Source organism: Megalops cyprinoides, chromosome 22 (assembly GCF_013368585.1).
Source record: "Megalops cyprinoides isolate fMegCyp1 chromosome 22, fMegCyp1.pri, whole genome shotgun sequence".
Classification (NCBI taxonomy): domain Eukaryota; kingdom Metazoa; phylum Chordata; class Actinopteri; order Elopiformes; family Megalopidae; genus Megalops; species Megalops cyprinoides.
Genome location: NC_050604.1, coordinates 14,491,021 through 14,518,235, shown reverse-complemented (window position 1 = coordinate 14,518,235; position 27,215 = coordinate 14,491,021). Strand labels below are relative to the sequence as shown.

The window sequence follows — 27,215 nt, the reverse complement described above, 5'->3', positions numbered from 1 at the left end:
CCATATGTGACATTTTTATAATGTAATTATTTATAATGTGATGATAATGCTGTTTGAAATGTGATGTGGTGTACCTTACAGTATGTATGCATAACTTTCTGTATGGCAGTCTATGATTGATTGGCATATGTTTTATGCATGTTTGTGTATTTGTTATGAATATATAATGTAATGATTATGAGCACTTTATGTTGGTATTATGTAGGATACTAAATTACTTATCTGTTCATGCTCTCTGCCAGAAAGATCCAGAGAGGCAGTGAGGTGCAGTAGATAAGATCCCATAGCCAAAAGGTTGGAGGTTGGATTCCCATGTGAGACAACGAGCTGCATACCTCAATTGCCTCAGTAAATATTAAGAAGAAAAGTGGATCATATTTTCAAAATGTTAGCCTGGTATGTCGGCATCTGCTGAACAATGTAATGTAAAAAAAATTATTCCATTGAAGGAATTGAGGCTAATTCATCTTGTTCATTGACGGTCATCCCCTAAACTACTTCCCCATGCATCCACCAATCTTTGAGGTTACATTCAAATGTAATACTTTAATATATCGCTTCGTTCCTTAATAATGTGGAGGTAATTTAAACAAATGTGTTCAAATGTTACCGAAAGAACCACGTTTTAGCGTGCACGCACTGTCTGAATGTCTATTTTGCGCAAAAATTGCACATTTAACCGTGTATTCTATACGAAAATATACGGTAACATATGTCCGATTGGTATTCCATAATGCCATTCTGGCGCTTCTTTTTGCAGTATTACGGTGATATCCAAGCGTCTTTTATCTAGAGAGGGGAAACTTTTTTCTCCAGCAAACCTTTGCCAATGATGCACGAAGGAGCACGAATGGCTTGGGTCGGGGTAACCTTTTGTTTCGTTTTAATTGGCATAGTGAGAACGTCAGGTGGTGTTACTCCGGTCAACAATGAAACAATCCCTGATACTAATATTAATAAAACGAAATATATTAATAATACTGTCTTTCTAAACAATGCCAGCATTAGCACCGAATCTATACCTCCAGCAGCTACAATTCTAACTACTACTGCAAAGCCCTTTGTCCAAACAACGGATGCACCGAAGGCTACCACAGCTGAAAGCTTCAGCACTCAACATTCAACTCAACGTCTTGATACGACTGTGAAGCCAACAGTCGGGACCAAAGAAGTTGAGGATGAAAAGCAAGAACTAGGTGAGATTTCGCGTCTCATGTTGATACCTTTTTCCCCATGTCATGACACTACACGGTGCAATAATGAGATCTTTTCACGATTTTGCATTATATACAGTATCACATTTCAATGACATTTTAATGAGTTAGGTGAACGTTTGAATACATTAAACACTGTGCTTGAAAACTCTTCTTTGCATGATCAAACACGGAGAAAAAGATCAATGATGTGGTTGATGAGTAATATTAGCATTGGCACTGTATTATTTTATTCTAACAAATTAAAAACCTGTCCCTGAACCTTTGGAATACGTATCCAAATATCAATATACGGGGTAGGTTGTGACGGATTAGTTTTCAGCTGCTGAAAAGAAGAGCCAAGAATTTACATTGTATTAATCGCCTGAAATATTGTACATAATACAGTTTTTTTTTATTGCGCTGTCCACAAGTTCATTGGGTAGTTAACACAGCGCATAACAAATTCAACCGGTATTCTGCCAGTTGCTCTCATTAGTTAACTCATTATGGCATGGAAACGCGTGCGCCAACCAGTGCGCTCTTGTGTGGAGCCAAGGTTAATTTATCAAAGTAGGTCATGTCGTTGAATTGCTTTAAAGCTGAATGCTGTGATTTTTTTCTGTAGTCAGCGGAATTACATGTTTGTGGTTTGGTGTTCAGAAGAAATGGTAAACCACGGAGCAGCCGATCTGGTATATGAGTTAGCTTTTCCATCTCTTAGTCATTGTTCTCACCAGCGAAAAGACTACCAAACTCAGGGTTTCAATATCTCTCCTGCAAAGGTTTAAATCCGTTGTGGTGGAACAGCAACATGCTTATATGCACACGCGTCTGATACACTCTGATAAAGTGCTAGGATGAGAATGTGCTCACATGGTGACAATAACAGCGGAACTAATCCACCCTGGCAACAGTTTTCATGCGCCAGGACCACATCTCTGCTGTGGACAGCAGATCAGTGGCATGCGAGTGGTAGAAACATTTGTTTTCGCAGTGGTCCTTGGTATTGTGGTGGTATTAGACGAATCACTACGCAGTGAGATTTCCTCAGATATGTATCGTGCCCTTAGCAGCGCTGATGAAGTTTATCGTCGTGAGAAATATGTTACAGGCATATTCGTATCCATCCAAATCTGACATATCTGTATTTACCCAAAGTCACGCATTCGTTTGGGAATTTTATCAGCCGCTGAGAAACACTACCTCAGCATGTTTGGCTGAGGGGCACTGCTGGTGCCACATCTAAGCAACACTCAAGAGCTTATTTTAAGAACAATCTGTTTCCACAGTTTCCAAATGTTGAGCCAACCATAATGCATATTGAGATTCATGTGTAGAATTTCCTGCAGTTTTTTTGTTTGTTTTTACTTCCAGATAGCCAACTGACTCCTGCTATTTGTTCCACTCTGTGTCTGTCCTTCCAGCTTTGCTTGAAAGAGTTTTAAAGTTAAACATAGGAGATTTAAAAGTTTAGCCTTGGAGAATTTGTCACCACTGAGGATTGTGTCAGATACACCTTATAAACAGCTGTGTGAACATAAAGGAATTGCTGCAGGGAGAGTACAAGACATACTGTACAAGATACTGCAGTGTTTTCTCTGTGGCAGATGGGTTTGGCATGCATGTCCAGCCTGCTGCGCATACAGCTCTTCACTCCCTTTGTGTTGCTGTAGTCTCAGGTTTCATTCAACATCCCCCCTCCACCCCTAGTATGTGCCATGAGGCCTTCTCTGTTCACTGACCGCAGCCCACAGCCCTTTTCACCGGCTGCGTCCTTGGAACCCTGTTTCCTGATGGTGTGGAACTGGAAGCCCGATCCAGAGTGACTGTGGACAGGATGGGGGGAGGTGGAATAGGACCCAGGGGAATGGACCAAAGAGGATGGGGGAAGTGTGTGTTCATGCGCATGTGTGTGAGTGTGTGTGTGTCTGTGTGTGTCTGTGTCTGTGTCTGTGAGTGGGGAGGAGGGGGGTCTCAGCATGGCTTAAAACTCATCCAGCCAAGCCATAGTCCCCGAGGCCAGAGCGGATCAGTCTAAGTTCGCTTTAACTCCTCAGCTTCAGTGCCTTCTATTTTTCTGCCAGACAAGTACATCCCAAGAGCTCATGCAAACACTCGTCTTACACGACTTCCAGATTTCTGTTCTAAATAAGAGATGAAAACTTGGATTTACATGAAGTCACTTCTGTTGATAACATAGTTGAAGTCTAAACTTCAACTATGTTATCAGTTTCTCTACAATAAGGGTATCTCATTTTGTTATCCCATAAGATGTTGTATTAAACAAAGATACTACACCTCATGATCAAGCATGAATTACCTGCACAGAAGCAGGAGTCTCTGGAACATTGGGAGTTCTTCTTTTGATTCAGTGTTGAACTGAAAACAACTATAGAGTGCAGATACCAAAATCCCTGTTTATCTGATCAGTTATCTCTGTCACAGGCATGCCAGTGTGGACATGCATGTTGTTGTCAGATGTTGTATACACAGACCTTCCTCAAATGGGAATTTGTGGCCTTAATTTGTAAGTGTAGAGCCCCCTCTTGAAACTCTTTCATGGAACACTGACCTGGTTTGTAGGGGGTCCCTTGGAACAGACTGTCTCTGACTGGAATTGGATTCCTTGGAAAGCCTCCAAGCAGATATTTTTTCCAAAGAAATGCCTTGGCTGTCCTCCAGTAATGTGTAGCTTTGTCAGGGAGTACTATTCTACTATTCACTGCAGAGCTTTTGAACAAATACACAAAACACTAAGGTTACTGAAATGGTTCAACTGAATTTCAGAGAAAATAACTGCTTAAACTTCTGCCAAAAATCACTACACAGCAAAAACAGTTAACAACAAAAATATGATTGTCTAGCAGAATTGCTATGGTGATCTATGGGAACTGGTATGTGTTCCTGTGTGCTGTACTCAAGGCTTCTTGGTGGACGATCATGACACTGAAAAGTTGGGGATTTTCACCCTGAAGGATTGTGAGCAGACCTCTGACCTTTTTATTGCAACCAGACCAGACCATGACTGCTGTTTTTTAAGTGATTCCAATGGGTTGGGGTTCAGAATAAATATCTGCTTATATTTTTGGGAAATATCCCCTTCCATTGTCTCCAGAGATGATTCTGTCACCAGGAAAATTGAGTTTTGTTGAATTCTAAATGTTTTGTAATGCATGGGTGGGTAGCGATTCTGGTAACATTGTGGTTTTACATTCTTGTAACATTTCCTGAACATTTTTGGACTATCTCTGTGTATTTTGTTTTTCTTTTTCTTTGTCTTTTCTTGTGAGCAGCTACTAGAAAACTCTGTGAGCCAGTTTGGGCCAGATGTATTTATTCAGTCATCAAGGAGTCTAGACCACCGAGAGATGCTGATTTCTGAGCTGTTGTATATGCAGATGTGGCTGATTGTTAAACGCTGGTGGGAATTCCCCGTCTTCCCGACGTGATTGGACTTACACAACCCCAGCACCTCTGGAGCTGCACTGCTCCGTGTTTACAGCCTCACCAGCTGTTCTTTACCGTTAACCACGTCTGACTGTTCCTCACTCTGCCAAGCTCTCACTACAAACACTTGGGACCTAACAGAAAGGTCACAGGATGCAAGGAACTACATATATGGGAGTTGGAGTATGGACTGATATGCCTTGCACAACGAGATACAATTATAACATGTTATTTCAGAATTAATGATTACTTTTGTCATAGGTCTGCTCCTGGCTCACATTTTCTATGTTGTGTAACACATGCATGGCTGATTTGTTTATGTTGTCTTTACTGAGGTAACTCAGGTGAAATGTGCAGCTCAGTTGTAGAACAGCAATGTGCCACATAGTATCCAAGCACACAAAATACAATTCCCCACACTACTTTGTCAAACTAATACCTGGGACCAAAGTCAGTAAAAGGAGTTTCATATCGAAACTCCCTGCTGTAAATTACATATTATGGTCTCTCAGCCTAGATTCACAGAACGTGCAACAGTGATTCCTTCTTAATATGCATCTTTTAAGCAACTTTCTGCTCTGTCCTTTTGTCATCATTGCTGGCTTTCTCACATTCTAATAAAATATGCCACTATATGACACCCCTGTTGTACTTTGTCCTGTATCCTATGTAATGAAATCATGAAAGTGTTATGGTTTGTAATTATTCCATATCAAGAGTTTGGCAGTGATTGAAATGAATTAAGAACATTTTGTAAAAAGTGAAAAATGTCATTTTCTGCTGAAATTCATCACTCGGAATTGCCTCAGTGGTTATATTGGATGCTTACCACCTTTCATCTGAGAGTAGTCACCCACTTTGCATATCGTGGGCACAGGGCTTTTATACAAGAAACTTTGGGAGCATGCTCTGTGGGCTGGATAGGTCAGAAACAGGGTGCAGGGCTTTGATCTGGCAGGCGTCACAGGCAGAAGGGCAAAAGGGTATAAGCTGAACCCTTCAGCTGGAATGTTCTTAGCCGCGGCAGCCAAAGAAATCAGTGGACCGAGCTAAACCTCTTCAACAATAAGTGTCTCTCACATATCCAGCTGGGGAGGCAGGATATCAGTGTGAGGCTATTAAACAGACCCGCACTGGCATGCCAGCGCTGTGTCGAGTCAGATAAACACTAGGCAGGGATAAGGCGACAGCCGCTCCTCCTCCAGAGCCTTGATTGTGCCACAGCTACTTCTAACATGGGAGTCAGACACATAGACCTCAAATTAAACTCACAATGACTTTCTACTGACAGTGCGTTTCTAAAAATGTAAGAATTCAAATGAATGTTCAAGATATGACCAGAGACATCCCCAGTGCCGAGTGTAGAGGTTTCTCTCACTCCAAAATAGATGCTTTTCTCCCCACATTTCTCATCGCACTATCTGTAAATATGTATTTGAGAATGTCTATCAATCGATCAGTCATTGCACACTTGTCCCCTCTCTCCATTAGACTGTCCTCCTTTGGGTCTGGAGTCTCTGCGGGTTGATGACACACAGCTCCAGTCCTCCTCGTTTCAGCGGATGGGTCTGGGTCCTCACCGTGGGCGACTCAACATTCAGGTGAGTCTCAGGTGGACCCAGTGACCGCCACCAGAACACATTACCGTTGGCATGAGCACATTACACTGTATCGGTGTCTTTACCTTTGTGTTCAAGCAATACATTGTTGCCTACCTTTGGCAGTAAACTGTGTGTACAATGCTGTCACGTGTGGATGTGTAGTCTGGCCTGGAGGATGGGGACCTGTATGATGGGGCCTGGTGTGCCCGGTATGAAGACCAAAACCAGTGGCTGGAGGTGGACGCCCGCCGGCCCACCCTCTTCACTGGGGTCATCCTGCAGGGACGCAATTCCATCTGGAGGTCAGTGAACCATACGCCTGCCATGACCTAACCCAACCTGTGTGTTAGGCACCATTGTTACAAACTGGTAATTTCTCTCAACACCCTCTGGAGATAAGGACATTGCATTAACAAACAGAAGTATTGCGATAAATATCTGTATATAGCTCTCAAATTAAGCACAATGCTTCTTGACTGCTGAACAGTCACACATGGTAACATTTTTGGCCTTAATTTTGGATGGCAAAATAGAGAGGTTTTGAGTCTGCTGAACATAAAATACGCTACTGAGTCCTTCCAAAGGCCTGAAGAAATTGCCCTTACATCCATCGCATTACATTACTGTCATTTTGCAGCCACTCTTACCCAGATCAACTTACATATGTTGCAGTTTTAACCGCAATCTTTAAATGATATTAACTGTAAATTGCATGTTCTGCACCCTTATTTTTCCATGCAAAATTACACTCAGTCACCGTCAGTGGAATCAATGTTGTGTCTCTCTGTAGCTGGGACTGGGTCCACACCTACAAGGTCCAGCTGAGTAATGACTCCCTCTTCTGGAAGCCCTGCATGAATGGGACAGAGGAGGCGGTAAGTCCCAACAGGAGAATATATGGTACACAGCATACGCCTCTCTTTTCAGGCATGTGTCAGATCAGCCTGGGTCAGCCACCTTTATGGCTGGTAAATGAGGCCATTGGGGTGGAGGTTCAACCAGCTGAATACTTAACATGCCTTACACTTCTGTTGTTTATACGTGGAATGACCATACATTTAAAATAAACTGTAAAAGTTAAAGACAATTGTCTTTAGGTATAAGAAACTCACATCTTAAATAACACCTTAAAAAATTAAGATATTAAAAAAATAGATTTTAGTGATTGGATCACATACATTGTGACAACATGACTCATCACATCACAGACAAGCTGTAACTAACAATCACAATGAAATTATTCTTTAATGGCATGTTGTTACACTGTAGTTACACTGCTGTTACATAATTATTTACAGTAGTAACATGTTGAACCCTATGAACACCAATTACAGTGTAGTTAATGTGTAGTGACATGCAGTTGTTACCCAGTTAGTTGCAGTGTAACTACACTGGTATACGTACACTGGTATACAATGTAATGTGTTATCCAGGCTTTTAATGTCCTCCCCTTTCATAATTTACTTTGTTCATTATTTTTAACTTCAACAACAGAGTGCTTTGTATTTTTTGTTCAGCAGGAATATTTCCGTGCATAGAGGCATACAGGCTTTTGCCCAGCACAGCAAATTTAGTTTGCAGAGAATTTCAACACGAGGAAATGAAATCAAACTGGATTACGTGAGGAGTGTTTATGGGCACCGGTCTGTCTCTCTTCCAGCTGCAGTTATTAGTTTCCCCTCACTCCCCTTTCTCCACTGGTGCAAGTCAAGCCCAGCTCACTGGTACACACTCCCTCTCTTATTAAATGGGCCTCTCTTGGCAGCCTCAGAACCCAGCAGCATCAGTCGAGGTGAAAGGGTTTTTTTTTGGAGAAGGTGTCCGACCTGATGCCAGCCCCACTGTGCCAGGCCACGCTGGGCATTGACGGGCAAACTGTGTCCCACTTGTTGGTTCAGTGAGTATGTGGGAATGCCCTGTAACCTCAAACCATGCCATCTTAACTACAACAAAAAACCAGGAATGAACAAAAATGTGCTTTTTCTGGCAAACCCATTGACTAAATCAGGGCAGCAAAATGGCAACTGTGTAAATGGGTCCTAAGATGAGTCATGAAGTCCAATGAAAAAAACCACATACTACCTAGTAATAATAATATTATGTATTTTTGTATTTTATGGTTAACTGCATGAAGGATGTCTCCAAAAACTACATTTTTGGTGAATACAATTAGACTGTGTTCTGAAGAATGGAAGGGCTCCAATTCTTATAATTATATGGAGCCTCACCATGTCATCTGCTGACATTGACAGGGAGGCCACAGTGGCCGAACAAACTGGCTTCGTTCTGCTGGGCAGGGGTGGGTCGTTTTTGTCATGGTCCCTTCGTCTCATCACTCTCTGCACTCTGTGACTTATTTGGGTTGCTCGGAGAGCACCAGGGAGATATGCCTATACTCCATTCAGCTACTTAATACACTGGAGGACTTGTAGTGTGGAAAATAGTAGCAGTAGGTTTGTATTTGTATAGGAGAATTGTACTTGCTTCACCTTACACAGCCATAGCCATTGTCATGGTGAGACAAGCCTATTGGCTATTAAAAAATGATAGTGACAAATGTCAAAAATATAAATAATAATAATAGATAATATGGGACCTCCTAGATATTTGAAGGCAACCAGGATGCAGAGACGCCAGTGCTGGGCCTGTTACCAGAGCCAACGGTGGCCCGCTACATCCGCATCAATCCGCAGACCTGGTTCGAGAACGGGACCATATGCCTGAGAGCAGAGGTGCTGGGCTGTCCCCTGCCGGGTACGTCAATGCACCGTCACTGCCATCATCCCCACGGCACAACAGCAGTGTCACTGCAACATCACACTGCCAGCAAGGAGGTGGTATAGTCTGGTTTCATTCTGCTGGTATTCTCACGGGTAAAGCCCTGCTTCCATCACTGGAAAGGTTGCAGCTGACCTGTAAATAGATCTCAGTCCAAATTACTCCAAGGTAAGAGTGTACATGCAATAGCTGCAGAAGCAGCAGTGTAAATCGCCCTGGGTGTCAGCTGCAGTAATAAAAAGTGTTTTTACTGGTCCATTGCCTGAAGGTCACATTGGGAGTGAAACTGGCCTCTCCACTATTGATTTAATATACATAGTATTATGTGCCTTGTGAAATCTAGAATAAGCAGCTCTCTTCTGTAATGTCTTTTAGCTATTGAGATATTTCCCAGGAAATGTGTGAGTGTCTCACCATAAAGGAACGAATGATCCACTTAATTTGATAAAATGTCTCTGGAATGTGAACCACCCAACACTAGTACAAATTAAAATTATCTGGAAATATGGGACAGGGAGAAAACATACTAGATGGTGGAGTATTCCCTTCTGGATTGAGTCATATGAAAAAGATCACAATAGATTTATGAGATGCCTATAAGGTTGCATTCACAGCTGGGTCCAATGTAAAGACTTTGAGAGAGGTGGTCAATTCATTCACATGTTTATGTGGACACATGCAATAGCCAATGACATCCACTATGGAGAATGCATCTCTTAGTTCTTGGAGAATCTCATTCAGAGGTTTAAGCACTGTCTAAGATAGCACAATAACTGTAGTCTCTTTGTGTCACTGGGTAGCACAAGTGTCACTAAAACTGCTCTTTCCATCATCTAGATCCTAATAACATATATGTGTGGGAGACAGACCTAGGATCCAAGGATGACCTGGACTTCAGACACCACAACTACAAGGAGATGAGAAAGGTGTATATGAATAGCCTGAAACTTCAGGATGGAGATAGATCTTGCAGTTGCACTCTTTTTCTCTCTCCTTCTTTCTCTTTTGCTCTATTAGCTTACAAGGACACAGATGGCTCTCTAGAAACATATGTCTGAAAAAGATGCATAGGAGTGGAGTATGATGTGCCAACCCATAACTCTGCAGACAGCACACATGCCATCCCAATATTAGGTGTTTTTATCATCCTGTAAGTTGCCACACATTAAGTACAGTACCAGCCAGTGTCCACCATGTGGTGCTTAATTGTGCAAAGATGGCTGCATGGCATGTTTACCTATAACAGGTGTTCATAGCACAGTGGCTCCCTTTGTACTGAGAGTGTGCTGCGCTGTGCCTTTTCCCCAGCTCATGAAGTCAGTGACTGAGGAGTGCCCTGACATCACTCGCATATACAGCATTGGAAAGAGTTACACAGGGCTCAAGCTGTATGTCATGGAGATCTCTGACAACCCGGGCAAACACGAACTGGGTGAGTGCCGCCTGTTTGTGTGTATGTACATGCACATAATATTTGTGCATGCATATACATGTGTATGTGTGCATGCACATATATTTGTGCATGCATATACATATGTATGTGTGCATGCACATATATTTGTGTGCATGTGTGCATTTTGCATGTATGCACAGAGCAATCAGTCTGAATCAACTTACCTCACTATCTACTAAGTCACTGAGTGTCATTTGACTGTGGTAGTGCTCATATGAGATCATGTGACCCACACACACAATGGTTATTGGACAACTAGAACTCCCACTCCCTTTTATTTCAGTAAAAATCAGGTTAAATGTGGCTGAAAACTTAAAAAAGTGGAAAGTAAAAAAATCAAACTCAATTTGGGATGTCAATCCCTTGAACAAACCAAGAATTCGGAATAAGCGCAAAATGCTCAAAGATCTACCAAACCAAAACTGAAGCTGGATTTATTATGTTACCTTTTTACTATTTTAAAATATTTTTGCTACACCTCATATACTGTACAGGCAATAAATCCAAAGACATGGCACCTGAACAGCGAGCATTTTTGTGATGGGAGCATAATAGGATTATTAGTTCTCTCCATACTAATAAATCATTTAAATTAATGTGATGTTTTAAACGCTTAATTATATGATATTTTCAAATGCAGTTGATTTGCCTGAAAAGTAATTACCTAAATAAAAGTATTGCTGTTTGCAACTTCAAAAGTGGGTAATGCAGCCTCATTTACACACAGACAAAGTATTTTCATTGGCTTAAGACAGTTTGCATTGGCCTAACAGACTCAGTCTGGCGGCTGTATACAGTACTGAAAGAGGCCAGTCAGCACTGGCGACATCTACAGTCTCTCACTGCCACAATGCCATAATAACAACTGCAATTGCAAATGCCATGAAGGAGACCAGCTTTGGACAAACTCTAGGAAAATGGAACAACTTAGAGCATTTGGAGCAATGCTGGGGTCTGTGTGTGTCTGTGTGTGTTTGGAGTGTGGGGGTCAGTGACTTGCTATAGCTGGGAAAATAATAATGTTATGATATTATACAATTACGAAGTGCAACTTTTTTTGAAAGACAGTAAAAACTCATGTGGGACATGTGGTAGAAGGTATATCTTGAAAACTTTTGCTACTGCTACCCAGCAAGTTTATTGAAACGTTCTGTGCTGGTTCTCCTCTTTTAACATGTTCTTTACATTGCTTATTTTGTTTGTATTGCAGAGGCCTTGCATAGCTCACATGTCATAGATGTATACAGCTGGTTGCTCAGTGAAGCATTTGAGGTTAAGGTCTTTGCTGAAGAGAAGAGCAACAGTGCCTCTTCCAGGATTCAGATTCCAAAGCTTTTTATTTAAATATTCCTTAAACAATACCTACCAAGCTGCCTAAATGCACTTTTATTCACTTTAGCTACCCATAGTTTCATCTTACTAATGCTACTCCTCCATGTCCTGCTAAAATTCCCCTTTCTTGTTGAAAAAGTGACTAGACAGATAGTAAGAAGCAATCACATTTTCATGTACTTTATTTATGTTAGGGGGAGAGCCAGATTTCTGTGGCTGTGGTTACACAGTTAATTAGGCTGGAGAGCCTTTTGTTTGACTCAGGAGTTGGCATGTGCTTTTAATTTAGAGTTTCTTAACAGGAATCCAGAGAGGGAGGGGGGTCAGTTGAGGCGAGCTGATTGTGGTGGGTTTCAGATGGGATCCTAACCAGTCCCAGATTTCCCTCATGTACAGGCCTGATGGAAGGGACGAGATGAAAAGAATAGTGACAGTCTGGTCTATAGAAGGCCTGTTGCTTCAGAACTTAATTTTCTGACCTTCACCTTATTACTTGGAATGTAATGGGTGTCAGGCTTGTTCTCAAAGGATGGCATTCAAACAATACATTTATTGCTAGAAGAAAACAGGAAGAAACATGGAGATTGCTTCTTATTTACTGTGGATTGAAGCTTTAATAGGGGAACTTCTCTTGAGGTTGCACCCTTTGTCATGAAGACAAAAAACAATGCAGTCTGTTTTGTTCTTTTATTTATTCACCTTAAAGATATTAATTATGGTTAGTCAGGTTCAAAATTGGCTACGCCCTCTGCTGACTGGGAGGCCACAGTTGCTGAACAAACAGGCTTCACTCTGCCAGGTACAGAGGTGTGTAGGTTGACCAGGTTTTCCCTATCTCACTGCTCTCAGGTACTCTGTGATTCAATAGATGGCTGAAAATGGCTCCAATAATGTCTGTGGGGTGCAACCTATCTTTCCATTGAGTGCTGCCTTCACTATGGTGCAAAGCTATTGGCTGCATGCAACTGTATTGGAGGATTGAATTTATTTTGCTTTAGAGCTCCGACACAAGAGCTTAAGTTGCCACGTGGAAATGGGCCTAATGTACATTTGGCAATAACAAAAAGGATTTGCTTAAAAAAAGCACCACCAAAAAGTAAATAAAAAAGGCTTAGTCAAGTATACAGATGTGACATTTAGTTTCAGACATTTGGAGTTTTCAGGTACTTGTTAACATTAAAAGTTGAGTTACATTTACATTTACATTTATTCATTTGGCAAATGCTTTTATCCTTAAGCGACTTACAAGTGAGGTACAATACAACACAAGCAAAAAACCATACAGAGTCAACAATATTATAAGTACTGCATGACAAAGTTCCAAGGGTTGGCCAGGTGAGGTACCAACTAGCAGGTAAAGCTAGTGAGTGCGTTAAGCTAATACAAACTATTACGTATAGACCATTACAACCAAGCCATTACACCAAACCATTATGTTTAACTATTACAGCCAAACCATTACTTTTTTTAAATATAGTTTATATAGGAGATAGGGGGAAGTGTTTCAGGTGCTCAGGTGAGAGCAGAAGAGCTGTGTCTTCAGATGTTTCTTGAAGACAGAGAGGAACTCAGCAGAATGGATGAGGTGTGGAAGTTCATTCCACCACTGGGAAACCAGGGGGGGGGGAACCAGACATGAGGCAGCGTTCTGTATCAAAGTTTGCATACACTAAAATGTATGTGAGTACCAGGACATTTCTGAACACATCTAATTATTTCTGTTCTAGGAAGGTGGTATTGCTGGTCAGTTGAAAATGTTTTTCACAGTTCGTTATCTTTACCTTTAATCATATCTCTTCATATCTGGGAGAATATAAACCCCACCATGTCCATAGATACTCTCACATTCAGGACAGGAGTATATGTTATATACTGTATATATGTATCTAAACTTCGTTGCATATAAGTAATCCTGCATATTACACTACACATTATATTACATAGCATAACAAAAACTGAACCTAGGATTCAGTATAGCATAGATCAATGAGACCTTAGACTGAAGTAGTACAAAGGGACACAAAAATGCTAGGGTTTCAAACTGGTGCTATTTAAGTTGCATGCACATTTAATTTCCACATGGGGCACTGCTGAGCAAGGTACATATCATTATATGGGCAAATATGCAGCTATCTAAATGCATTATATGTAAAATGTGAGTTAAATACGTCACCCTGGATTAGGGGACCTGCCAACCACATAAATAATGTCGTGTAATACGATCCCCCCTGCAGGTGAACCGGAGTTCCGCTATGTGGCGGGGATGCATGGGAACGAGGTCCTGGGCCGGGAGCTGCTGCTAAACCTGATGCAGTACCTGTGCCGCGAGTACAAGAGGGGCAACCAGCGCGTGGTTCGCCTGGTGAAGGAGACTCGCATCCACCTGCTGCCCTCCATGAACCCCGATGGCTACGAGGCGGCATATGAGAAGGTAGGAGGCGGAGGGGCCAACATCGTAGCAGTAGGGGTGTTCCTGAAGCCCTTGAAGCTGGACGGGCTAGAATGCATGCCGTGCTGATGTACTGCAGGAAAATAACTGTTGCACTGCTGTGTGAATGTGTGTGTTTCTTCATAGCATCAAGCTTCTGTGCACCTCATCTACTTTATAAGTAGTATCAGTAGAGTAGCGCTGTATGTAATAGAACTAAGATTCCCACTGTTTGATATCTGGAACTAACGCAGGTCTCCCTGGCTTTGTGCTCACAGACCGATTATGAGACACCAGCCCTATTTAAGTACAGGCATGAGATCACACAGATTTGCTTCATGTTTTTGCATCAGTCAAGCCTGATAATCGTCTACTGCTACCACACTGCTCTGCTCCACATGAGGATTGTCATTACCATCTCTGTGTTTCCTGCCTCCTGCCCCCTGCCCCCTGCCCCCAGGGCTCAGAGCTGTCTGGGTGGGCCCTGGGACGTTACAGTTATGAGGGTATCGACATGAACCACAACTTCGCCGACCTGAACAACATTTGGTGGGATGCCCAGGAGAACGCGACGGACAAATCCAAAGTCAGCAACCACTACATCCCCATCCCAGAGTACTACACCTCAGAGGAGGCCTTTGTGAGTACATGTAGCCTCACAGTCCTACATTTTCTCCAGCAGTCCCTTTGTATATCAGTCTCTCCTGGTGCCTATGCCACATTGAGTTCAGCAATGAAGACAATGTCATTTTAGCCAGGCCATTGTGTAAAAGCTGTGAATGTCATTACTGCAGTAAACTTTTTTACATGAAACCCCCAAACAGAACGTCTTTCAGCTGGCTGAAAAATACGTGCTTTTAAATTAGAGAACTGGTGACACACAATCAGATGGAAACAGCAGCCTCCTAAAGCATGTAATATTAATTAATAATAATTTGACATTTCACACCGTCACCAGCCTTCTAGACAGGACCATTCATCTAATTTGTCTAATTTGTCTAATAATGCCTTCTCGGTGCTGCTCGTTTTGATGGAAGGGTATGATCGTTTGAGGTAAAAACACCTAAAGAGATTGGATTGTGAGCAGCAGGAGTTATTTTGATCTCAGTGATGAAAGGACAGTGGATTTAACAGACAACGGAAAAAACAGCACGGTCTGTCTCCAAGTGCCTGAAGGGGAACAGCTTGCCCTGTCAGGAACGCATGCACTTCCCTTCTTCAGCAGTTTCTGGACATGTGGCACTTATTTACTTGGAGCAACTGCAAACTGCAGCAGCATTAAGGAAATGGTTGAAGCTATGGTTTTTTTTTTTTCTTAACCCACACTGGAGGGAAAATGTGGCACATTAGGTTCTTGGTCAATTTAGGTTAGCTTGAGGCATCTGGAAAAATAAACCATAGGTTGGGAGGCTATGGTGGCTCTGAGAAACAAAAAGAAAATGCAAAAACAAAAAACTTGCAACGTGAGAGTCTTGGCCTGTCCTCAAAAACTGCTGAAAAATAAATGTTTGTAGAAATGTGTGTGTATTGTATGTCGAGTTGTTAAATGTTTGTGTATGTTTAATTGAGGATCTTCTCTGTTTGTAATTTTCATTTACTACGTTTTTTTGTGTTTTCTTTTTCTTTTCGTGTTTTGCACTTCAGGGCTGCAAGTTTTTGTTTTCATATTTTGTATCTGTGCCTCAGGGTCACAAGTTTCTGTTTTTTTCCAGTAGGAGACATAGCTTGGAGCAATACAAACAAATTGGCAAAAACATTTGGAATACTGCTACATTTTTGTCTCATCATTTTTAGTGAGCCTTGTTAATTTGGGGAGTCAACCAAAGTACAATAATATGCACTTTCAGAATGTAAATTGTGTGCTGTATGTTACGTAATGTAATACTTACTTAGCTGTCCCTTCAGATATGGGCGTAACCCGGTCCTTTCACTTTGTGCTACAGTCAAATATTTGCTCTCAATAAATATATTAGCCCTACGTGTCTACAGAACATTTGTGGCAAACACAATGTGTTTCTCCTCTCAGGTTGCCCCGGAGACCCGTGCAGTCATCAGCTGGATGCAGAACATCCCGTTTGTGCTGAGCGCCAACCTGCACGGAGGGGAGCTGGTGGTCACCTACCCCTTCGACTGCACCCGGGACTGGGCCCCGCGTGAGCAAACGCCCACCCCGGACGACAGTTTCTTCCGCTGGCTGGCTGCGGTCTACGCCAGCACCAACCAGGCCATGGCCAACCCCGACCGCCGCATCTGCCACTACGAGGACTTCCAGCACCTCAACAACATCATCAACGGAGGAGACTGGCACACCGTCCCAGGCAGTATGTACCCAAGCTGATCACTCAGTCTGCCTGCATTCCCACGCCTAGAGAACTGTAGCGCTGTCATTTACACCTAGAGCAGTATTATCCATTACAGAGCCACACTGTTTTGGTTTCTGTTAGAAATTTTGTCTTATTTACTTCATTTGAGCAGAATGATTAGTGTGTTTTCTTGTTTGAAGTGCTAAGCTCTTGCTGGTCAAAAGACATTTTTAAAACCCTCAAGACTTTGACCTCTTGGGGTATCTTATAAAACTGTCAAGACTATACACCGCTTGGACCGTGAGTGGAAACCACAGATAGATCGACTCAGCCAAATACCCCTATCTTCAGATTTTGTCAGCGTTGATGGTTAAAACTGTAAATCCAAACTCTAAATCCTCCATTATGCCTTCATGGAGGTGATTGATTTCTGTCCTTATGGTAACTGATGTTGTGACATGGCTGAGATGTAACCAGAATGCCTTTACTGTGCTTGTGCTACAGGCATGAATGACTTCAGCTACCTGCACACCAACTGCTTCGAGGTCACGGTGGAGCTGTCCTGTGACAAGTTTCCTCACGTCAGTGAGCTGCCAGCTGAGTGGGAGAACAACAAGGAGTCTCTGCTGGTCTACATGGAGCAGGTCAGAGCCACTCCCCTACAGTACATGAGCTGCCTTTTGGTCTCTCCTCTGGTTCTGTATTGTCCTGTTTGTTGTCAGACTGCAATACCAACAAACCGCCTAACTGAATTGCAGTCGGGTCAATCGGTTTTTGAATGATATTGGAATAAATCAATAACAGAGTCAGAGTAAAATCATACCTCACTGATGTTTCTACAGTTCTGGTCACAGAAATGGGGAAAAAGCATTAAGCATAAATGGCTTTTCAGTGTTACTCCAGTTGACGGTTAGTAGGTTGTGTTCCTTCAATGTTAAAACCAGAAATTGTGGTGGATCTTAATGTCTACTCTGCCTGCATGTGTCACAGGTTCATAGAGGAATCAAGGGTGTGGTGAGAGACAAGGACACAGAGGCTGGCATTGCCAATGCCATCATCAAGGTGGAGGACTTGGACCATGACATAAGAACAGGTTTGCTATCTCAGTGATGATTCAGACCATTCAGGACCTTTTGGCGGTAGTACACTGCAACCCTTTACTTAGTAGTACACCGTGTTTCAGTGTTCACATGATGGTCGTTGAAATGTCAATCTCCCTTTCCCCATCCTTAGCCGATGATGGAGACTACTGGCGGCTCCTGAATCCGGGAGAATACAAGGTGATGGTGCACGCCGAGGGCTACATCCCCTCCGTGCGCAGGTGCCGCGTGGGGAACGACCCCCGCCCCACCATCTGCGACTTCCGCCTCACCAAGATGCCCAAGCAGAGGCTGCGCGAGATCCTGGCCAAGGGCGGCAAGATCCCCAAGGACCTGCAGCTGCGCCTGCGGGCCCTGCGGCTGCGCAAGCTGCGCGCCAGCACCAAGGCCATCAACCGCCGCCGGGCCCGGGAGCGCAAGGCCAGAGCCGCCCACAGGTCCTTCTAATGACCAATCAGAGCAGCCTGGGGCCTAAAAGCGGCACCTTACCTGTTTGTTCTGCCGCCAGCCGTAGTGTGATGTAACGCTGGGAGGAAAGCACGTGCGGTTGTCTAAGTGGCTAGTGGGTGCTGTACATACTGGGGCCTACCTCCGAAAGCCAGTGTGTCACGCCCATTTTGAACACTTGTCACAATGGTACTGCATGGCCTGGTCTGTGCCTTTACTATTCAAATGTATCAATTATGAGAAGTAGATTATTGTAAACATTTGAAGAAAAAAACATCTCTGAAAGACACAGGGAGGTAGAACTAAATAGCAATGCCTTTTTGTTATTGATGTAAAAATCTTAGATGAAAACTTTATTTGAAACCAAGCGCTGGTTTGTAGGTATACAGAAGTGTTACAAGAGGAAGACCAAACCATTCCACACATCAAAATAGCAACTATTCCCAAGTACAATATAGATGGTTCATGGTTTTGTAGGGTTGAATTATAATGACATGGGTGCAACTGACATGCACCCCACTATTCAAAGGGAACAAAGTCCAAATCCCTCATTATCAGCAATAAAGTTTCACTTTCCATGAAGTGCACCTTAACTAAAAGAAGCATTGCCAAATAATCTAATAAGGTTAGGCTTTTAAAATGTGAAGAATTCAACAGAAATTCATTAAAACACAGTTTTGTGAATCACATTGAGTGAACATTGTATGCCTTGGGCACCAGCATTTTCTGGTCGTCACTCTCACATGTAATTTTTTTTCATAAGATAACGTGCATCTCAGCGAATATGATGGAGGTCAGCTGCTCGTGAGATGTGAGATACGCATACTTGTGTATGTGAGTTCTAAACTCTTACAGTCTGGAACTGCTAAGAAACTATGTTGAACCTATTATTTAGTTTAAAGTTAAAGCTACATATCAGAGTTCTATTGTATGTGCATTTTCATTGTATATATTTTCTTCTGTTGTTACAAACCAATAAAGAAAATGCTGGCATTCTGGGGTTCTTGCAAGTCAAGAGACCACATTTCTCAAAAATTACAAATAAAGCTTTTTCACAACACTACTGTCTTTTTTCTTTTGTTCATGGATTGTGCAAGAAGGGTACAGTTGATATTTAATGTAAAGCATATAATTTTCGTCTTTACGACACGTGACAGTTTGTAGTCAATACAATCAGTAACGTGCTCCATGTCCCATTTTGTTTAATGCTGCACAAATTCAAGATTGACATAAAGTATTACATATATTACCGCTAGAGTAGGCGCATAATTCCAAAACATTACCTTCATGAAATGAGTGTTCCCATTCCCACACTCTCAGCCCATCCCGTTAGAATACTGCTCAGAGTTCCGTTTGCAGGAAGCCGAAAGGAAGCACGTGAGCACGCACTTCCGCACCTCGTTTTGTGCAGTATTTGCGAACAAGCGGTGACCCTATGCATTAACGGGATGGGATACTGATTATTCAAACCTAACCCCCACAGTAGCCGTTTCTCACTTAGACCATATGCACACTGATCTTTTCTTGATTTTACAGTCACGGGATCAATTTGTAGTCCCTCTCATCCATTGTTTTGGTTTGCGAAGTCTCAGGTAAGGGCGTCTTCAGCTAACTAGCTGACTTGCTGGGAAATGGAATTGTTATGGACGATTTCGCATTACTGGCGTGCAGCGTGTCAGATTGTTACATTTTGTAAACCTATTAGCTATCTGTTAGCTAGCTGGCTAACGTTGGATAACCAAGAATGACTGTAGTAGTAGCCACCTGCCGTTAGTTAAAGTGAGATTCAGAGGTCGCAAGCAGGCTCCTTAGTTGTCTTCGGTGTTAACTTTGCAGATTGTTTGACTTTTTCTAGCGTTGCAATTTGAAATCGCATCGAGAACGCTGTATTAAATTGCTGGCTATTTACTGTGGATAATGCAGTCTTGTGTGTGCAACATGATTTTGATTACAGAGCGAGGATGAGGCAGCGATTTTCGTTTAATGTTTCTCGCGGCTGTGCAGGAATATGACATTTTTTGTCACCCGCATCCTGTTTACCCACACAGAAGAATGTGAATGACCTGGATGACGTCCATCAAGGGCGACATGAGATGGGATAGGGGCAGAGTTTAACATCACGGAGCAGATGTGGGTGGTGTAAACATAAATATATTACCCCCCCCCCCCCCCCCCCCCAGCGGGTCATACTTGTTAACCTTAGTCTAGTTGAGTCAGGGTGACAGACTTACGTCCATCTGGGGTTCATTGTGCGTCAGACGGCGCGACCTTTATAAAAAGGTTCTCAAGGTTGTTCTCAAGTATGAGTCATTTGTGTTGCTGGACTTGCTGGGGCAACACAGAATTGTCTGCAGTGTCCTTGAGACTTGGTCTCAACACCTTTGAAGGCTTGTAATTTGTAGATCAGACAAGGTCATTACAAGAGATGAGCAAGCAGACAAGCATATTTCAAGACTCAGACATTAGTTGGGCATTTTGAATAGAGCTGTAGTCAGGGCAGTAACCTTGTAAGTTTATAACTGTCATGTGACTCACTCATTGCGGTATTGTTCTGCAGAGAAAGAAACGTCTGAGGACAGCTTAGCTGACTTTGATCTTTGGCAGCAGACGGGCCAGACTGGTTGGTGCATCTCTCAGCAGAAGGTATGCAGAACAGACCAGTGCCTCTTGATGGCACAGACATGGTGCAAGGTGCAGTGCCCACTCACAGCAACAGGCTGGCAAAGAGCCTACTTACTTCTGTACATGACATACAGTAACTTTCATAGGTGTGGTGTTAAGGTCAGTTCTCACCAAACAACCCACATAATATATTTCAGGTGCATGTATCACCAATATGAGTTACATTTTTGTACAAATACATTATAGCGGATTGCAGTCAAACCATATTTTAAAGAAGTATGATTTTGCAGTGCGAATATCTTAAAGGAAAAGTTGTGTGGCCCTGACGTATCCAGTAGACCACGATATACCCTGTCTGTGTATAGGCAGCTTTGAATGAACTGCCCTGAGCTAAGGGAATTCAACCTTTCAAAAATGTTTCACCTTTTCGAAAGTTCATTGGGGGAAATGTGTAAGAATCTGAATTACGCCACTAAAAACACAAAAAGGTTGTAGGCAGATAGTTGTGAAGTGTTGTTTACTCCAGAGCAGTGGCTTTGGAAAGTATTCACTTTTTGCACACTTTGTTGTGGTACTTAATCTAAAATGTATTGTTTTGGCCGTAAAGCTACACACAATAAAAATGTCAAAGCAAAAACATTTTTTTAGAAATTTCGGCAAATTTATTAAAAGTCAAAACTGACTATATCTCATTATATAATTATTCAGACCCTTTGCTTTGGCATTCCAAATTGAGCTCAGGTGCATCTGAGTTCATCTGACTGATAAACCTTGTGCACACTGGTCATAATTTTTCCAGGCCAGCGATTGTGAAACACTGATTTGAAATTATTTACAGAGAGAATGCTACAGAGTCCAGATGAGGGTAGAGCTAGTTGTAAGACATACCTTAAACAGGTGCCAAGGTCAGGTGATGGTAAACCGAGTATGATGTGATCGTGTTTATTTACAGTGTCCCTAAACAGTCTTGGCAATCAACCTTGCAGATTCACATCTGTGTATAATCATTCTGTATATATAGTTCTTTAGGTTTTAAAAGTTTTTCAAGGGCCATTTCAGGAAATGCTCTTTGAGCGAAATGAATCTGACCTTTAATCCATATTGCATGATAAGGCACAGTTTCTGACTGCAGCCAGGAAAGGACAGAGTCACTCTGGAAATGCAGCGGGCCACTCTTAAATTTACACTTTCCAAAGCTTCTCCCTCTTGTCATGTTTCTAAATAACTGGTATCTGAAGAAGCATATTGTTTCTCAATATGAAATATTACATGTTAAAATGTAGGCAATTTACATTACATTAATTAATGTATAATAATCTATAATAATTATTGGTGTTCATTCATGTTTGTTTTTAATACAAGGAAGTGTCTAATATTTTCAAAGAGTGTGTTGCAATATACATAGTCAACATTGTGATTGACTGCCACCATTCACTGCACTGACCTCTTGATGACCAGGCTGTAATTGGAAGTGGTCTTGATTAGCCAGTACGGGGGCACTCTTTCCTGTGAATGAATTCACTACAGTACACCAGTGCAGTGATGGGGGTAATTCATTGTAGAGGGTGCAGTCTTTTGGATGAATGAATGAATTGGAGATGGTGTACAAAGGTACTGGCTGATTCATATGGGCTATATGTATATGCACAATGGCAATGGGGTTTCTTTTTTTATTAATGAATTTTTTTTACACAAAACAAGCATAGTAATGAGTGCCTATAACTGCAGGACATGTCATGGAAAAGCAAGTTCTGTTAAAGCAAAGTAAGCTCTGGAGGCCAGCTCCTATGTGAAGAGCAAGCAGCAGTGCCCAGGGTGTCAGCTGCTCTCGTGTTTGTGTTGAAGGGCGGGCATCGCCATGGCCAGCTTTCAGATCCGGAAGTACCGTGACGAGGACGATGAGGTGGTGAAGGAGATCTTCACCATGGGCATGATCGAGCACGTGCCCTCCTCCTTCGTGCACGTGCTGAAGCAGCCGCTCACGCAGATGGTGCTCACGTGCGTCTTCTGCGCCCTGCTGGCCAGCTCCAAGTCCTTCCTCCTGCCCGTGCTGGCCGTCACCCTGCTGCTCGCCGGCGTCCGCCAGCTGGTCAGCTACCTCTTCACCAGCTACATCGACACCTCGCTGAAGGAGGACCTGCGCTCCATCCGGGAGGCCTACATGGAGAAGAAGGACGCCTGCTTCTGGGTGGCGGAGAGCGAGGGCAGGGTGGTGGCCACTGTGGCCTGCCTGCCCTGCGCCGCGCAGCCCGAGTGCATGGAGCTCAAGCGCATGTCCGTCCGGCGGAGCCACCGCGGCCTGGGCATCGGCAAGGCCCTCTGTCGGACGGTGGCGGACTTCACCCAAGAGCGCGGCTACCCGGCCGTGGTCCTCTTCACCTCGGTGGTGCAGACGGATGCCCAGAAGCTCTACGAGCACATGGGCTACTCCAAGATGAGGCAGTTCGTCATACCAAGCCTGGAAGGCAGGGTCACTAACTTCTCTATCATAGAGTACAGGTTAGAGGTGCAGGAAGGGAAAATAAGCTAAAAGGAGTTCTACGGGTGATGACGTTGGGCATAAAATAGTGTTGCTCACTTCTAATTGACCATAACCGCTGATCTGGATATGGTTCTCATTCTCTGCTAAGTAAATGCAGTGGTCATTTTGTTCAGTGGTCATTATGTACACTCAATTGAAACAAATATTAATGGGAAACTATATACACCAATTTTAAGAGACAAATATCTGATAGTAAGGATAGCTTAAATATATGCCTCTCTGCTTTACTGTGCGAAGATGCGTGCATTTTACTTTCAAACGCGCAAACCGATCAAGCTAGAGAGGAGCTGAAATGGTCACACGATCTTGAGTGCGCACACCTCTGCGACACTTAACTGCGGGCACAGCAGCTGGAAAATCAGACCATTTCTTCCTCAACCCAAAGCCAGTCATGTAATGAACTCCAAATCCGTCCATGCAGTTTTTTCAGCTCTCTCTTCGTAGACAGACAGGCAGACCCAGGGGCGATCACAGAAGCTCCACTACCACCTTTTCAGTGTGGAGGTAATCCACAGATCTCCATAACAGACCATGCCCTGGGTGACAGTTTAGCTGCAGGAATGGCTGAGGTAAACAGAGCCAAAGTAAATATATTCATGTTAATTAACCAAATGTTTTTGTTCTCAAGGACTAACGTCTGGTCCACGTAGCGTGGTACCTGCAGTTGTCTTCTGGCAGTCAGATCTACAAGTTTGAAAGTTAATTTAATTACTCCTTCAACTGTATCTGTTTTAATCTTTGTGTACTGAGTGTGAGAATGAACATATATTTTGTATGAATGTACGTTTTTAAGAAAATTAAGCACTCAGATTTGGAATCAATTGGTTTTGTCAAATCGATTAATTGATCATAAATGACCATTAAAGGCTTGAGTGACATTTTTTACATCCCATCATTAGTCAGAGAGGTCATGAGGCACAGGCAGTGAGGTGATTGGACCTTGTAAAAAGAATGGCTAGGCACCGTCAGTATGCTGGAGACTGAGCTAAGTTTGAGCGTGATCCTGCAGTTTCTGAAGTGTTAACAGCCAGTAATTTCATTAGTCCCTCAAGGATATCATAGACAGTTATGAATGATCATCATTTCTCAAATTGATGCCCACAATTTTTATGCCCAGAAACATTTAATTTGTTTATTTGCACATGGTTTATTTTTCTGAAAACATACATGCATAAATGATGATACTTTATGATGGTCAGTATAAATCTAACCCTGATAGCTTGTAGTGTCCTAGAAAGCTATGAATCTATGGTAATGCACACCATAACAGATGTGTCACATTAACTGTGAGTATATGCTGTGTAATTTTTTTTTTTTTTTCATGGATTGTTTTGATTGTTTCCCCGTGAGTCAAATCAAACAGTTGAGCATCTCAGGCACCACACTGAAAAATGTGAATGTTACAAATGTTGATACTGCACATCAGAAAAAAAAAAAACACTGCAGAAAATCACCTGACCAACATGGACACCTTTGGCTGGTGGTAGCTAGTACAGATGTGACAAGAGCATGGACCACAATACATGGTGTTCCTTTGCCAGCTTTTTATTTGTAACATTATTCCATTGGTTCCAGCTAGGGTGAGACAAGTGAATATAGCTATAAAGATACCACAGTGGTTCGCTATGGTGCATATTTGATTGGTTGAACTCATAGTTTGAATAACTACTGTTGTAGATAGAAACATAGGAGTATACTGAAATGGCAAGCAGTAAGTGGTTACATCAGGGCATTGCAGAAGTTGAGACATACTCACTGATGTGAAAAATGGGCAAATATCTCTTTTAGTTACCATTGTTGTACAAAGAATCTGTCCCCTTGTCCCCAGTTGATCTTTTAAATAAAGCTTTGGAAACATGGACTTGATCTAGATGTCTTGTGTCTTACTTCATTGAGGGAAGTGGTGGCACTGACTTACTTGCACGTCTGGGAGGCATAACTGCTACATTTGTGTTGTCGTGCTTCATTGTGTCTCAGTCTGTGCAGCATAAATAAGTACTGTATTATATGTTTCTCTGATACATTCATTCCTGGTGGCTTAAAAGGCAAAAGATGGAAAGATGCAGTAAATGCATATATGTCAAGAGCAGCAGGAGCAATAATAATGGTAAAGAGTAAAACTGCAGCACTTGCAGTACGGATGATCTTTTCAGGCCTTAGCAATTGCCATGTAAGGGCTCTGGTACAATGATGCCTCTGTCTAAGGGAACAATTTGTTTTGATGTACTTCCAGGTTTTGTATTTCAGTAAAATACACAATTGCATTACAGTTATTAGTTCAACTGAACTTTCAGCCAAAGAGCCTCTAGTGAAGTGTTTTCATAATGTGTGGAAAAAAGAGTAAAAACAGCTCTAACCAAATCTAAAAGAAAAAACAATAATGCAAAACACACTGCAATTCCCTCGGCCTCTCTGCAAACAAAGCCTCAGTCTTCAAAACACTGCATAGCAATTCACCTTTTATGTGGTTTGGAACTGAAGAGGCTGTGTGTCTTCTTTTTAGGGGCTTTTGTGAGACCCGATGGCCCACTATCAAATCCGCAAATACCGGGACGAGGACTATGAGACGGTCAGAGAGCTTTACTCCACGGGGTTTGGCGAGCACTTAAACGCAGTGTGCCTCCAGACCCTAAGGCAGCCATGGGCCCAGTTTGCCCTCGTGGGCGTATTCTGTGTCCTGTTGGCCTCTTCCGGATCGTTCCTCCTTTCCATCCTGGGCCTCGGCCTCGCGCTTCTGGCAGGCTGTGAGGGCGTTTGGTTCCTTTTCGGCCAGGGCATCCAGCTCGGCCTCAGGGAGGACCTGCTGGACATCAGGAAGTCTTACATGCGGGGCGAGGCTTCCTGCTTCTGGGTGGCGGAGAGCGGGGAGCGCATCGTTGGCACGGTGGCCATCCTGCCTGCCAAGGACGAGGCGGGATCCTGGGAGCTGAAGCGCATCTCGGTGAGACGGGCGCACAGGGGCCGCGGCATGGCCAAGGCGCTGTGCAGGACGGCCCTCGATTTTGTGGCGGCGCACGGGGTGGAGAATGTGGTGCTGTTCACGTCCATGGTTCAAACAGATGCCCACCAGCTGTACCGGAGTTTGGGCTTTCAGAAGGTGGAGGAGTTCGTCTGGCCGTCTTTCCCAGCCAGGATGATCAAGTTCATGGTCTTTAAATACAGATACAGTGTTTCCCATTAAGAAACGATTACTCAGGTAACTTGTACTAAAGTTACATTACCAAAGAGCTGTTTCAACACAGAACTCTGGAGGCAACACAGATGGGGCTCCCATTAAATCCCCTGTTGGACTGTCCTAATCGAAAGGCTTACAAGCATTATGTGTTCTTGCTTCCAAGAAAAAGACTCCCAATCCCAGTGGAATGATTTTATTCACATTTGTATTGTGTTCCATATTTGAATCCACAGAGGATTCATATTCATATGATTCATCGTCATATTAATCCCATTTTAACATCTGAAATGAAACCTTTTTAAAACAAAAATGTCTTCTGCAGATTGTTTTTAAAAAATGCAGTGTTCAGTGCAGTGCAGTGTTCTGCATCAGTCAGCTAGGCATTCACGTACAAGGTAGGGCTATCAGATTTGTTTCGGTGTGTCCCCTTTAGCAAATTTTATATTGAAAAGTATATTCCTTATGTTGGTACAGGCTTACAGTGCAGTCATATTACAAAAAATATGATTCATAGTTATGCATGTCAATGCTTCCATGCTTTCAATGGTTATTTGTGTTTATGATTGTATGCAAAGGCTCATTTTTAACCTACACAACAATGTAAAAACACCCATTCTGGTATATATCAGAGAATGGTTAAGTGTTTTTTATGTTTAATTGGATGAAATAAAGGAAGTACTATTGTATTTGTTACCTGACTGGTGCTTTCTGCAGCTTTAAATTGATTTTTTTAAAATATCAGTCATTTAAAAACAAACATTACTAAACAAAAATAATACTGTTATAGATCA

General features: G+C 42.7%; 3 protein-coding genes across 3 annotated transcripts; all 3 read left to right on the top strand.

The window, feature by feature from the left end:
• Positions 1-833: 833 nt before the first annotated feature.
• Positions 834-18,137, top strand: LOC118769629 (probable carboxypeptidase X1). Its single transcript, XM_036516836.1, has 13 exons — positions 834-1,196; positions 6,135-6,244; positions 6,407-6,546; positions 7,035-7,119; positions 8,848-8,998; positions 9,860-9,948; positions 10,331-10,454; positions 14,042-14,238; positions 14,696-14,875; positions 16,262-16,556; positions 17,043-17,182; positions 17,529-17,631; positions 17,772-18,137. Exons 1-13 carry the CDS (start codon positions 851-853, stop codon positions 18,083-18,085), a joined length of 2,274 nt encoding a protein of 757 aa, XP_036372729.1. The 5' UTR covers positions 834-850; the 3' UTR covers positions 18,086-18,137.
• A 1,375-nt stretch (positions 18,138-19,512) lies between these two features.
• Positions 19,513-24,555, top strand: nat8 (N-acetyltransferase 8). Its single transcript, XM_036517136.1, has 3 exons — positions 19,513-19,677; positions 20,643-20,728; positions 22,553-24,555. The coding sequence occupies exon 3, from the start codon at positions 22,566-22,568 to the stop codon at positions 23,235-23,237; it is 672 nt and encodes a 223-aa protein (XP_036373029.1). The 5' UTR covers positions 19,513-19,677; positions 20,643-20,728; positions 22,553-22,565; the 3' UTR covers positions 23,238-24,555.
• A 1,138-nt stretch (positions 24,556-25,693) lies between these two features.
• Positions 25,694-26,430, top strand: LOC118769390 (probable N-acetyltransferase camello). The gene has a single exon (XM_036516425.1). The coding sequence runs from the start codon at positions 25,771-25,773 to the stop codon at positions 26,428-26,430; it is 660 nt and encodes a 219-aa protein (XP_036372318.1). The 5' UTR covers positions 25,694-25,770.
• The last annotated feature ends 785 nt before the right edge of the window (positions 26,431-27,215 follow it).

Coding starts and splice junctions, on each gene's coding strand:
- LOC118769629 (XM_036516836.1), top strand. CDS start 851: ATGGCTTGGGTCGGGGTAACCTTTTGTTTCGTTTTAATTGGCATAGTG. Junction 8,999..9,859: donor GCTGGGCTGTCCCCTGCCGG/GTACGTCAATGC, acceptor TCCATCATCTAG/ATCCTAATAACATATATGTG. Junction 9,949..10,330: donor ACTACAAGGAGATGAGAAAG/GTGTATATGAAT, acceptor CCTTTTCCCCAG/CTCATGAAGTCAGTGACTGA.
- nat8 (XM_036517136.1), top strand. CDS start 22,566: ATGGCCAGCTTTCAGATCCGGAAGTACCGTGACGAGGACGATGAGGTG.
- LOC118769390 (XM_036516425.1), top strand. CDS start 25,771: ATGGCCCACTATCAAATCCGCAAATACCGGGACGAGGACTATGAGACG.